This window comes from Gadus macrocephalus, chromosome 10 (assembly GCF_031168955.1).
Source record: "Gadus macrocephalus chromosome 10, ASM3116895v1".
Lineage (NCBI taxonomy): Eukaryota > Metazoa > Chordata > Actinopteri > Gadiformes > Gadidae > Gadus > Gadus macrocephalus.
This window is the reverse complement of record NC_082391.1, coordinates 22,707,722-22,720,325: the sequence shown is the minus strand read 5'-3', so window position 1 is coordinate 22,720,325 and position 12,604 is coordinate 22,707,722. Positions and strand designations below refer to the sequence as shown.

At 44.5% G+C, this 12,604-nt stretch overlaps 5 protein-coding genes across 5 annotated transcripts in view; 3 read left to right on the top strand and 2 right to left on the bottom strand.

Moving 5' to 3' along the window:
* Nucleotides 1-113: 113 nt before the first annotated feature.
* Nucleotides 114-2,814, top strand: nkap (NFKB activating protein). Its single transcript, XM_060063246.1, has 8 exons — nt 114-738; nt 840-920; nt 1,044-1,105; nt 1,192-1,287; nt 1,379-1,421; nt 1,520-1,723; nt 1,819-1,968; nt 2,320-2,814. Exons 1-8 carry the CDS (start codon nt 272-274, stop codon nt 2,492-2,494), a joined length of 1,278 nt encoding a protein of 425 aa, XP_059919229.1. The 5' UTR covers nt 114-271; the 3' UTR covers nt 2,495-2,814.
* An 837-nt stretch (nt 2,815-3,651) lies between these two features.
* Nucleotides 3,652-4,286, bottom strand: ndufa1 (NADH:ubiquinone oxidoreductase subunit A1). Its single transcript, XM_060063259.1, has 3 exons — nt 4,050-4,286; nt 3,817-3,906; nt 3,652-3,734 (listed from the first exon to the last, which is right to left on the bottom strand). The coding sequence occupies exons 1-3, from the start codon at nt 4,149-4,151 to the stop codon at nt 3,714-3,716; spliced, it is 213 nt and encodes a 70-aa protein (XP_059919242.1). The 5' UTR covers nt 4,152-4,286; the 3' UTR covers nt 3,652-3,713.
* A 440-nt stretch (nt 4,287-4,726) lies between these two features.
* upf3b (UPF3B regulator of nonsense mediated mRNA decay) lies at nt 4,727-8,275 on the top strand. Its single transcript, XM_060063238.1, has 10 exons — nt 4,727-4,968; nt 5,130-5,236; nt 5,329-5,435; nt 5,545-5,643; nt 5,881-5,994; nt 6,082-6,125; nt 6,244-6,426; nt 6,518-6,675; nt 6,763-7,177; nt 7,270-8,275. The coding sequence occupies exons 1-10, from the start codon at nt 4,858-4,860 to the stop codon at nt 7,426-7,428; spliced, it is 1,497 nt and encodes a 498-aa protein (XP_059919221.1). The 5' UTR covers nt 4,727-4,857; the 3' UTR covers nt 7,429-8,275.
* Nucleotides 8,276-9,106: 831 nt separating this feature from the next.
* Nucleotides 9,107-11,005, top strand: rpl39 (ribosomal protein L39). Its single transcript, XM_060063260.1, has 3 exons — nt 9,107-9,255; nt 9,692-9,795; nt 10,796-11,005. The coding sequence occupies exons 1-3, from the start codon at nt 9,253-9,255 to the stop codon at nt 10,842-10,844; spliced, it is 156 nt and encodes a 51-aa protein (XP_059919243.1). The 5' UTR covers nt 9,107-9,252; the 3' UTR covers nt 10,845-11,005.
* Nucleotides 11,006-11,117: 112 nt separating this feature from the next.
* The window catches only part of sowahd (sosondowah ankyrin repeat domain family d), a 1,495-nt gene continuing 8 nt past the window's right edge, over nt 11,118-12,604 (bottom strand). The window contains exon 1 of the mRNA XM_060063251.1: nt 11,118-12,604. This exon is cut by the window's right edge and continues 8 nt beyond it. Coding sequence (XP_059919234.1) covers nt 11,400-12,458 — 1,059 coding nt within the window. The 5' untranslated portion in view covers nt 12,459-12,604 and the 3' untranslated portion in view covers nt 11,118-11,399.

The following is a 12,604-nucleotide window of genomic DNA, read 5'->3' as shown; positions in this document are numbered from 1 at the left end:
TGTTAATACCGTTTTTCAGTAGTTCAAATGCAATATCGACTGGTTGACGAGCCTTGAATCAGTACAGGACTGTTTACAAATAAATCCCAAGCGGAACCTTGCTCCCCTGTACGTTGTTCTTCGTGTAGCGATCTGCGGAGGCACAATATCCTGTTTGGAAACGTTTTCCGAGAGCAACAATCGTCATGGCGTATCAGGGCTCTCGGTAGAGGCCCAGTTGTTGTTTTGTTCACCAGTTCTGCCGTGGTCGTGTGTTTTAACGGCAGCCAGAATGCCCATCTACGACCGCTCATCAGACCGAAACCCCGACGGTGGCAGAGACCATAGTCCGGGCCGGACCAGAGACAGGAGTCCCGGCCGGACCAGAGACCACAGTCCCGGCCGGACCAGAGACCACAGTCCCGGTCGGACCAGAGACCACAGTCCCGCTCGTCCCCGGCGGCGGAGCAGGTCTCGGTCCCGCAGTGGAAGCCACGGAGGCCGAGATTTGTCTCCGGACTACTTCGGTCCAAAACTTCCGAAGCCCCGAAACAGGGAAAGGGAACGAGAAGAACACGAGCACCGGCTCCATGAGGCCCGGAACATCAAGAGGATCCGCATGGGGAGCCCCCGCCGGAGCCGCTCCAGGTCCAGGGAGAGGCACGGCCAATGGACGGAGCAGCGGGGCGGGCCGAACGACTACTACGACCAGCAGCGGGACGACGCGCAGCGGCAGCGCCAGGAGGCCTTCATCGCCAGGTAGCTTATTAAATGCAGTGTTGCCTATATGCACAACGTGTTTGAGACGTTGGCCGTATATATTTTTTTACTTAATTGCTTCTTCTTCTTTTTTCTACCAGGCGGTTACAGGAACGGGAGAGGATTGGGGAACTGGGCTCCCCTGAAGTGTGGGGGTATTCTCCCAGAGTCAAGGAACCAGAGTACGTTTGTAATCGTTATCCTTATAAATATTGATGTGTTTTCTCGGTGACCCGTTCAACATGTAACTCCAGCGGCCCAGTATCTCTTGAAATCCATCTAAAGTATGTTGGTTATTCCTCCAGCTCTGACGAATTCACACCCGTTGAAGATGTGAAAAACAGCAGTTCAGATGACAGCTCAGACGGTATTACGCTCGATATCCTTCCCACCCTTTGCACCCACATTACAAATTTAATTTGAATGAATTCATATATTGTTTGATTCTTGCAGACGATAAGAAGAAGAAGAAAAAGAAGAAGAAGAAATCCAAAAAGAAGAAAAGCAAGAAGCACTCAGAAGACAGCGGGTCCGGGTCAGATTCTGACGGTATGAATTTTCTTATGGTTTCACATCCCATTGTGTGTTTTTCTATAGTGTTTCTAGGTGTCTAATATTAAGTATATTCTACCCATTTCAGAGGAAGAAGTGAAAAAGAAGAAAAAAAAGAAGAAAAGCAAAAAGTAAGTTTGTGTTTCCAAATGTATATTTGTTAATCTCCCACAGAGAAAAGGAGAAATTATGCATAAAGATTAATATTTTCATCTTTATTTTCCATCAGGTCGAAGAAGTCCAAGAAGAAGAAGGTGAAGAAGAGCAAGAAGGCGTCCAGTGGTTCCAGCAGTGAGGAGTCCGGGGGGGAGGAGGGCGAGGAGGAGGACGAGGACGGGGGGCTGGTGTGGGTGGAGAAGACCTGCATGGACGAGAACCTGGTGGGCCCTGAAGCCCCGCTGGCTCAGATGTCTCAGGACGACAAACCTCTCGAGTGGGTACACGTCAGAGAACCTTAACGCTACGTTGGTCAGGTTAGCGTCGGGTGTTTTCATTGAACCTGCTGTTTCCCACCTGTCGTCTCTTCAGTTTCGGCCACGCCCTCTTGCCGGGTGAAGGTGCGGCCATGGCGGAGTACGTGAAGGCGGGAAAGCGTATCCCGAGAAGAGGAGAAATCGGACTGACCAGTGATGAGATCGCCAACTTCGAAAAATCTGGCTTTGTAATGAGCGGTAGCAGGTGTGTTATCCGTGCTACACTGTCCCATAATATAAACGTGTCTGAGTTAATTCAGATAAATCACTATCTCAGAAATACATTTTAAAATTGTATTTGACTACCAAAGTATAACACTGGCAGGTTTGTCTTCAAATTTACCTGGAAAAGTTTAGCCATTCAATGGCTTTTTAAGTTAATGAAATACTCCTACTAGATCAATTTTTATAGATTTCTTCTATGGAGTGGGTTTTCTGAAGATGAAATGTTCTTTATTGATCTGTGTATGACTGACTGTATGGTGTTACTCATTGAAACCTCTGAAGTCCACTTGTTTGACGTTGCACCACTGACTGATCCTCGTGTCCTCTTCAGACATCGCCGTATGGAGGCTGTGCGTTTGAGAAAGGAGAACCAGATCTACAGTGCGGACGAGAAGAGGGCGCTGGCCTCCTTCAACCAGGAGGAGCGGCGGAAGAGGGAGAGCAAGATCCTCTCCAGCTTCAGGGAGATGGTGTACAGGAAAACCAAAGGCAAAGATGAGAAGTGAACGGTGCATCTCAAGCTTTGGTTCTGGGTCTGTCCGTCGCGGTTGTATAGCTGTGTTTTATAGTAAAAGCCAACATGCATTGTCCAGCCTAGTTTTGTAAACAAATTCTATTTTTTTGGTTTTTAAAACAGTACTGTGCTGACTTTTTTTTTTGCTTTTAATTTGATTGGACATTTGTACTAGTATGAGTCAGATTGGCTCACTATGGTATAAATACTGTATTGTCAATTCTATTTAGCAATTGGTTGTGGGCCTGCTCTTTACCTTGTGTAAATTCCCACACATTCAGAAACCCACTGGTTAATAAATTCTTGAATGTACCCCCAGCTTCCTTTTGGGTTAAAACTCTGCCGTTATTGTTCTTTAATGCTATGTAGCGCATGATTTATCCTTTTGTTTTACACTTTTTTTATTTACAAAAAGACAGCTTGGAGGTAGAGCACAATCATTTTGAGAAGCACTAGAGTTGTGTCTGGTCGGATTGGTTCAAAGGTTGGCTCAATGGCCTCGGGCAAATATTAATCTGAATCCAAACTGAGGGATCTTGACTGATAAAAGACAAAACATATGTATATCCCATATATTTTAATTTTAATGTAAAAAACTAAAGCTCTCATCATTTAGAGCTGCTACACAGAGCAGGTGACGCGCAGCGATCCTACTTGAATTTTTAGTTTTGCTTTTGGCTTTACTAAATCACCCTGATTGTGTTGTGTTTTGATCACTTTCGACTTCAGTAGCTGACAGACAACTGATTGGCACAGTGGATACATTTTATGTATTTCTTAATTTTTTTTTTTAGTTTAAGTTAGAATGGGTCAACTTTAACGTCTCTTGAATAATATGACGTGAAGTTGAATTAGTACTTCTACCAGTATGTTTTTTCTACTTTGTATACTACTTGAGTATACTTTTGCAACTGATTTGGGGTCCCACCTTGATAACAGTGGATTAGTATCAGGTAGAGGTACGTTATGTGAGGTTAAACTATCAGTAAAGGCTTATATTTCTATAAACAGGGCCCTCCATAGAGGTAATGGTGGTCCCAATGCAAACATCCTTTTAGTGGCTTGCACCTTTAGTCGAGACTACTGAGTGAAGAACAGACAATCTAAATCGTATTTGACATGTGTATAGTGTTAGAATTAACTGTACACTTGTTTGAAGGTTTAAACATATTTATTATACAACACATTTTTGCAGTGACATCTTGCCGTTCTCATTGAATGTTTTCAAGTCCCTAAAAAAAGAAGAAAATAACATCAGTTTTCAAACACGTTTTGGGTGAGGTCCTGCAGGCACCATGGGGAGTCAGATGTTACCTTGGATTGATGGTACTCTCCCTTCCCAGACACCCTCTTGTCCCTCTCCATCAGATACCACTGGTAAGGGACCCGGGCTAGTCTCTTCTCCTGCAAACAGAAACGTCTCATCATCACAAAAAAACGTTTTATATTGCAGAATATTTAGAAGGGCTTGCACAGAGGTTTGGTGATAAACAGTGGACCCTCTCAGACATCCTGGGGGTCTTGCAGGCGGGCTGCAGTCAGCTCACCTTCCCTCCGTTGGTGAACTTGTGGATCTGTATCGTCGCGGCTCCAGGGATGATGAGACACGCGGTCATGATGGCCAACCCGGGCAGTATCTCATACCACATGCTGTCGGTGCTTCTGGACCATGCAGCTCAGTTATATATTCAATAAGACGCTTTAAGAGGAGCGTCTGACGGAAGGAAGCCAACAAAATGTCCAACGTCCTCACAACAACTTGACGGTCATCCGTTCACTTCCGGGGCGCAGCAGCGAGCTTTTACTCTTAATTTTAATAAAATATCAACGCAAACTGATGTTTGGTGTAGTGTTCGGTTAAATTTAAATACAAGTGAAATCATAATCATGAACATATTATTACATGGTAATATAACAAAACCAAAGTAATATATTGCATTGTCAGGTACATATACAAAAACTATTAAATGTTTTATTTTTTTGTAGATAGGACTTAAATATATCTCTATCATTATTTCTCGTTTGTGATATTATTTAAATTAATGTATTACGTATTATTTTCCATTCAAAGGTGCTGTGCGCGTTGTTTTGATTGGACCAAAGCGCCCTCTATCGTCCTGGAGACAGAACTACCACAGCGCCCTCTATCGCTCTGGAGACAGAACTACCATAGCGCCCTCTGTCGCCCTGGAGACAAAACTACCACAGCGCCCTCTATCGCCCTGGAGACAGAACTACCGCCGCCGTCTCTAGAGGAAGTGCCTGCTGGATACTTTGGTCGCTAACTCACAGCTAAGAAGTAAACAGCGTGGATGGACATTGACAAGAACTGATCTCTAAACCAAACTTTCGACCATGAAGGAGGACAAGGAGAACACCCGCCCCAAGGAGAGGAGGATGGAGGGGAAATGCGAGGAGGGAGAGAAGATCGAGAAGCTGAAGGAGAGGAGAGAGGCGATGACAAAGGTACGACCCGCTAGCTATGCTAGCGTCGGGTCAGCACGTTTGTTTGGATAACTTTCGTCGGGTAAACGCCCCACTAGTTAGATTGTTTATTAAACAGATGTACGTTTACATACTCGTGTTTTTTATCTGACGGTCCTTCTAACTCCACCGTTGTGTTGTAGATCGTGATCAGACGTCTGCCCCCGAGCCTCACCAAGGAGGAGCTGGAGGAGCAGCTGCAGCCGCTGCCAGAACTCGACTATCTGGAGTTCTTCTCCAGTGACACCAGGTGAGGCAGTCCTCCTTATGAAATAACACAGTTTATGGAGGTTTAATACTTGAGCATTCACACAACCTTTGTCTTTCTTTGTATGTTTCTAGCCTCTCCCCCCACGTCTTTTCAAGGGCGTATATTAACTTCAAACAACAAGAGGACATTGTCCTCTTCAGAGATAGATTTGATGGATATGTTTTCATCGATGGCAAAGGTATTAAGAACATGTATTTTACTATAAGAGGCTTTGTTTGTGGTACAATTATTACTAGATAATTACTAGACATTTTTGTTAACTTGCTTCCTTGTTTTCTTCTTAACAGGACAAGAATATACCGCTGTTGTGGAGTTTGCGCCTTTTCAGAAGATTGGCAAGAAAAGAATCAAAAAACGAGATGCAAAGTGTGGAACCATAGATGATGGTAAAGTTATTGTCGACAGCCATATCGGAAAATGTTATTCCTGCAACGGTTATATTCAACCATCTTCTCCATCCTAACCAATATCCATTTTGAGCTTTCCTTGAACCTCGGGGACCATGTCTGGAACATCCACTGTAAATGTCTAGCTTCTAGTATAGAGCTACTTTTTAAATGTTATAGAATGGGAATCAAACTTCGAAAAAAGGGGTTTCATGAAGATTGCCGTTTACGTTTTAGATCCTGATTACGAAAGATTCCTGGAAGTATATAATGGACATGATGATGAAAAGATGACATCCACTCCAGAGACTCTCTTGGAAGAGCTTGAGGCGAAAACCAAAGAGCTTGGTGGTATGTAACGTGGATTTTAAAATGAAAAAATATGACAAGTCTAGCGAAGTATTCAAACAAAATGAACACTCTTGTCCACTTTTACAGCCAGAAAAACAACTCCCCTCTTGGACTTTCTGAAGAATAAGCAGGTAATTTTTTGGTGGTAAAATATTGCAGGATACACTTTATATACTTTACATTAATGTTAAAATTATATACTTAACATTTACCCATTTAATCTGTGAACTGTTCTTTAACAATGTGCAGAGAATCAGAGAGGAGAAGAAGGAGGAGAGGAAGAGGAGGGAGCTTGAACGCAAGAGACAGCGTGACGAGGAACGCCGTAAGTGGCGCGACGAAGAGCGACGGAGACGCAAAGACAACGACAAGATGAAGAAACCGGACCGGCCCTCAGACAAAGACCAAGTGAAGGAGGAGCCCAAGATCAAGGTAGTTACTGCAGAGGACTGAAGCATCGGCTTTAACCCTGCCAAAAATACGATGTAATTTATGAATATTTTCTTGAACCCCTCTTATCCAGCTCCTGAGGAAACCAGACAGAGGGGAGGAGATGGACACGGAGAAGCCTAAAGACAAGCCGAAGAGACTCGAGAGGCCAATGAAAGACGATAAAGTGATGGGCAGTTTGGATCTGAAGAAGAGGACGATAATCGATAACAAAGAAGACCGACCCAGGAAGTGAGTGAGCCGATTCTCAGGAAGTATTGTCGTTATGTATATATAATAGTTAATTAACACACTTTCACTCTCCTAACTCGCTCGCAGGGTCGATGAGGAGGGACGCAAAGAGTTCCGGGAGCGTGACACCGTCCGGGACCGGGAACGTGACGCTGTTCGAGACCGGGACGCCGTCCGAGACCGGGACGCCGTTCGTGACCGGGACGTTGTCAGAGACCGGGACGTTGTCAGAGACCGGGAACGCGACCGGGAGAGGGACAGGGAACGCCGGCAGAAGGAGAAGGACCGCATCCGGCGTCAGGACGAGGACAGGAGGCGGCGGCGGGAGCGCCACGACGGCGAGAACGCCTGCAGGAAGAGAGAAGAGGCCGGGAAGCGGGACAAGGAGCGCGACTGGGACAAGAAGAGGGGAGGCAGCGCCAACGAGTCTGCCGCCAACGAGCGGTCGGCCAAGGACAACCGGAAGGAAGAGAATATGAAGAGAGATCGCATGCGCAACAAGGTAAGGGCATGGAGCAGAGCTGCTGCTTGTATAATGTTCTGTGAATGTTTCTCCGTTCGTCTTTATTCACATCTTGTACGTTTCTGCTCCAGGATCGACCTGCCATCCAGCTCTATCAGCCAGGGGCCCGCAACCGCAACCGTGGTGGCGGAGGGGGAGGAGGTGGGGGGGGCAGTGGGGGAGAGTCCCAGCCGGCAGAAGGAAAGCCCGACAACGAGTCCAAGAGAGCCAACGACATGGGAGACGATTGAATCAGTTTTGGGGCAACATGCATGTGGAGCGTGGGGTGCAGGACGGGGCCGGCAGGGCTCTGAGGGGAACACACCGGTGCCACAGTGTAGCGTGTAGGTGCGTCCTATAACCAGACCGGGGCGCAGTGATGTCATGGTGCCACACTCGTCCGTTTGTCGGTCAATAAAGGATTAGGTAACACAGCACTTCCTGACTGGTGTACATTTGGCTCTAGGGACCTGTCGCTGATGCCAAAGCTTCTTTGGGACTTCATTAAATGCCAAGTGGCCTTATCACAGTGTTGCTACGCTTCTGTCAAGTGTTGCAAACATTGGAGCTTCATACTGCTGAACAGTCCATCTATGCCACACCCGTACACATTTAAAATTAGTTCTGCAATAGAGCTCTGCCCTCACCGTTCTGTTTTTGACAGAAATGGTGTTACCATGCAGGATATTTACTGTGTTTCTCTACTGTATGTTCTTACATGTATTATATAAAAGATCATGGAAGAAATGCAGTTATTTTTCTCCTGCAACAAAAACATTTGTGCCATTTGAATACAGCGGTTGCCTTATGTGTGGACGTGAAGGAATTATTTGTTCAGTTTAGAAACTGAGACATTTATTCACTGATACAGCGATAAAGGAGAAATAGCCATTTGTGACTTTAGAACTGTGAGCTTAAGCATCGCTTCAAGCCTGCCTGCAACCATCAACATACCGACCTGTGGCCTTCAAACGTCAATTCAAAGAATTCAAGATTATCCCTGCATAAAAAACAAATTTCATAATGAATTAAACAGAGTACTGCATGTAATCCAAGCTCATTTTGTTGGAATGAAAAATAAAATGGTAATTCATGAAACGGTCTCGGATTCTTATCCCCTACAACTCTTGATGACTTTAATTTTGGTTAATTTATACTTTTGATTATGTTGTGAAGAACCCAACATGGTGTACATTCGTTTTTCCTAATATCAGGTTGTAGGTAATCTCTTGGTCTATATGCTCTGCATGTGATAACTAACTTCTCGAGTGGAACCTTCAGAAAGGATCTATCGACGGGGTGATGGGTGGACGCACATGATACTGTAGACCCGATGCGATCCCTGCTGGACCTACTCTAAGAACTCTTAAGAAGAACGCGATATTGCTCTGTTTTGCATTTACTCACATAACAACCAGTCAAAGATATTAGGCAAAATTGGTAGCAAATACCAATGTATGATTCACTTTGAGGGACTTTGGGATTACAACAGCCATATCAAAACAAACACATGGAAGACAGTTGTAAATAGTCGTCTACAATACAATATTATTGAGCGTGTGAAAAATAGACGTACAAAAAAGTTAGATTATTCCTCCAAATGGTGAGGTTACATTGCATTGTGATGTTTCATATGCACATTGATTAGGACTAATATGTACATAACAGTCAACGAGAATGAATTTTCACTCTAATAAATCGATGTCAGACAGAGGCTAAGTAAATGACCAAGAAGAAAGAACACATTCTACCTTAAAATGAGTGTGAGGTAGGTTATGTAAAAAACGCCTTTTTCCACTTTTGAGCATTCATAACTATTTTACAAAATGAAATAATCAATACATATGTATCAATCCTCATTTTGCATGGGCCTGGTGTGAATGACATAATTAATCATTAATTAGGTTTTTTGTTTTTGTTTATGTCCTTACCGCAATATTCCACTAGTGTCGCTGTGTAGAGAAAACTAGTCTAGTTGGCCCGTCCTGATTGGTTGAGAAACCCTACATCACTGCCGCTTCCCTTCCTTCCATCTCTTCGATCGCGGCCATAGTGGGGACAGCACTGTGGACAAAATGGTAAATACAAATCCTAAAACATCTACCGCGTTGGCTATTTAAAATCGGAATCAATCTTTCTAAATCATTTAATAAATCTTTATATACCTTAAATATGTGTATATTGTGTGAAAAAATACTTTATATTTTAAAGAATTTATGTTACGGTTTGCTGTACCCATCTCTATGCATGTTAGCGGTCTGGTTCTATGCAGCTAGATCTACTGAACCTCTCCGTAGAAAATCTATTAACTTTCATTTACATTTGTATTTGCCAGTTTATTATCTTGTTTGTGGGTTGCTGTAGTGTTGGCAGGGACGTGTCATCAATATTGTAGCGCTGTACACGGCTCCTCATTGTGAAGGCCCATTCAGTCGTTCAGCCAGTGCAGATTAACTTCACACTCCCTCGGTGATTTATTGTGATCTAATACTTCACCATCATCTTTGTCTACAGTCGTCCCACAAGACGTTCAAGATCAAGCGCTTCCTTGCTAAGAAGCAGAAGCAGAACAGGCCGATCCCTCAGTGGATCCGAATGAAGACTGGGAATAAGATCAGGTATGGTTTTAGTAGCACGTATACAATGACTTCTTTAAACCAGATGTTTTGCCTGCTTGCTCAAACGTGCCGTATAAGACGTTTGTCACTCGACCTCTACTGGTGCACTTTATTTATGAAAGGAAATCTTGGATGATCATACGTTTCTGGACGAAGGTGTCTTCCATTTCATGTGTAAAGCAGGTCTGCAATTGCAGTACTTCAGACTAGTGAGGTATTGTCATTAACCCTGCTGAGAGCATCGTCCTGCTATTGAACTACTCTTCCTGCTCACTGTGGCTGATGTAGGTCTGTAGTAGGGACATGGTAGACAATGTGACCCTGGTCGACTAGTAAAGTGACGAATGCTGTGCATGAGTCCATTGGGGGTAGTTCTGCCGTGACTAGACAAATGTGACACTTGTCACCTCAAATTTTAAGGTGCAAGATTAAACGTAGATGCAACATAGTTATCTCCAAGTCACCTTTGAAACTTGCAATCTTTGAATTGGCAATGAGCAGATGAGTGTCATTTTGTTTATAGACCATAATGATAAACGTACAGAAGTGTTCCAGGTGGAATCGATTGACCCCATTAAGCTCCCATTAAGCCAGATCTTGTAATGAACTAAAACTAAAGTGCACTGCAGATGTAAGCTAATGATGGTAATGGGGGAAACTTCTGGCCTAATTGTTGTATCAGATGGTCATACAGGAAATGTACATCAGAATGCCCCCATCTTTCTTTGCCATACTCCACTGTGCCATTTTGCGTGGCCTAAAGGTTATTATTTCAAGTCCTATGTAACTGTAGTGTAAACTAGCTTATCAACCGCTTAGTTGTCCCATGTACAGTATACTAATGAATCACTGCCTCCATAAGGACCATCTCACAATTTAATTACTAGACTTTGTACAGTTATTCCTATGCCTCGCAAACGGGTGATTTCGGGACATCCCAATATGCTAAAAGTTTAAATCTAATTTTTAACCACTAATCCGCCTCCTATGCGTTCCACAGGTACAATTCCAAGAGGAGACACTGGAGGAGGACAAAGCTTGGCCTGTAAACCTTCCACTGCCCACCCACCCCGCCGTCCCCATCTACCATCCTTCAGGACCCTCTCCTGGGCCGGGCTCCGGGGAGGAGGCAGTGTTCGCTGGATCAACAGTCTTTTTGTACAAATACTCTGGATATGGTTGTGTTTGACAATAAAAAATGTCTGACTCAGCCACCTTGTTGTGCAATTCTTCGTTGGGTTAACCTTTGCTTGACTTTTTCTGAGGAAACTGACACGGCTATGAAGAGATGGCTGTGAGGAATTAGAATCTGATTACATGAATGGAATGCTGTCAGCTTGGATTTTAATATCTGTGAATCAACACGTGACATGCACTCAAGAACATCTTTCATTAACATTTTGGTACTGGGCAGACAGGACGACTTTAAAGTGAGACTGCAAACAATCATGGGAAAGGTGACGGCAGTTAATGGTAGTGAATAAGTGTCCTTAATGAAGGGTTAAATAATATACTAGCCTTCTCAATTAAGTTCTTTAGAAAATTATCCACTTTCTTTGTATGCTTTCGGCGTCCTATTTGGTTTGAAAGTGTCAAATGTCATCTCATTTATTCCCCCAGAAATTGAAAGCCTGGAACACGTCTCTTAAATATGTGACAAGCCGACCCTCAGCTCTGGTCCTGTTAAGCGAGTCCACCTCGTCCAACCGGGGGTCCACACTTGGGGTCGGGTTTGGCGTACACGATGCACTGTTGTTGGCGTTCTGCGCGTAGTCCGTGTTATGCTCCTCATCCCACGCACCCAGCAGCTCCTTCATCTCCAGTGGGGCGTTTCCCTTCAGATACTGCCAGGCTCTCTTGCCATTGTAGTCCATCACGTCAACTTTCGCACCGAAGGCACCGACTAGCAGTTTAACCACCATGAACTGGCTGTGCATACTGGCGACGTGCAGGGGGGTCAGACCCCCGCTGCCTCTCAGATTCACATCGGCTGGACTTCCCACGTTTTCCGCGTGTTTTAAAAGTTTAGTCAAAGTCTCACCGTGTCCACTCTTGGCCAACCAGTGGAGAACAGAGAAGCCACTAATAAAGTCCTTCCTGGTCAGTAAGTATGGTTCGTCAGCAATAAATTCAAATATGGCTTCATAGTTTCCATCCACAGCGGACATCATCCAGGCGTGCTCCATCGGATATAAAGCCCAGTCCGATCGCTGGGTGTCTTGCTCATCCCTCGAAGACGTGCTCGTCGTATTCGTTGAAAGCACGCCACCAAATCCAGTATTTGACGTGTTATTGAACAGTAATTCCTTCAGGTATTTCTTACGCATAGCTGGAGTGAGCGACCCTCTCTCCGGAGCGTCAGCGGAGTACCCATGCAGAGCGCCCGGGGTCGAGTCACTCACCTCCAGCTGCCTCTGTAATCCCGACCTACGCGTGAAGGAATTGGGCAGAATATGCTTCCCATATCTCGACAGCCGCGCCAGAGCCCCGCGGCTGGTCCACGGTCCGGCGGGGCTTGGGATCGGATCCTCAGTTACATTACAGGTTGTTTCAGTGCGTTCCTCCCCAGCGAAAGCATCGTTTTGTGGGCTACTGCTGTATTCATTCATCTCACCTTCCATAATATTACAATAAATACACTGACGTATGGATGTAAATATCATTCGACTGTTCAGATTTACTTACGGAAAAAGATGAACCATCCCTTTTTTAAAGTTAGTTCCCTATTTGCAGTTTAAACACATTTTAAGTCAACTGCAGTTCCAGCCGCGCTTCACTCACCGGTGATAAGTCATTTTTATTTGGATAC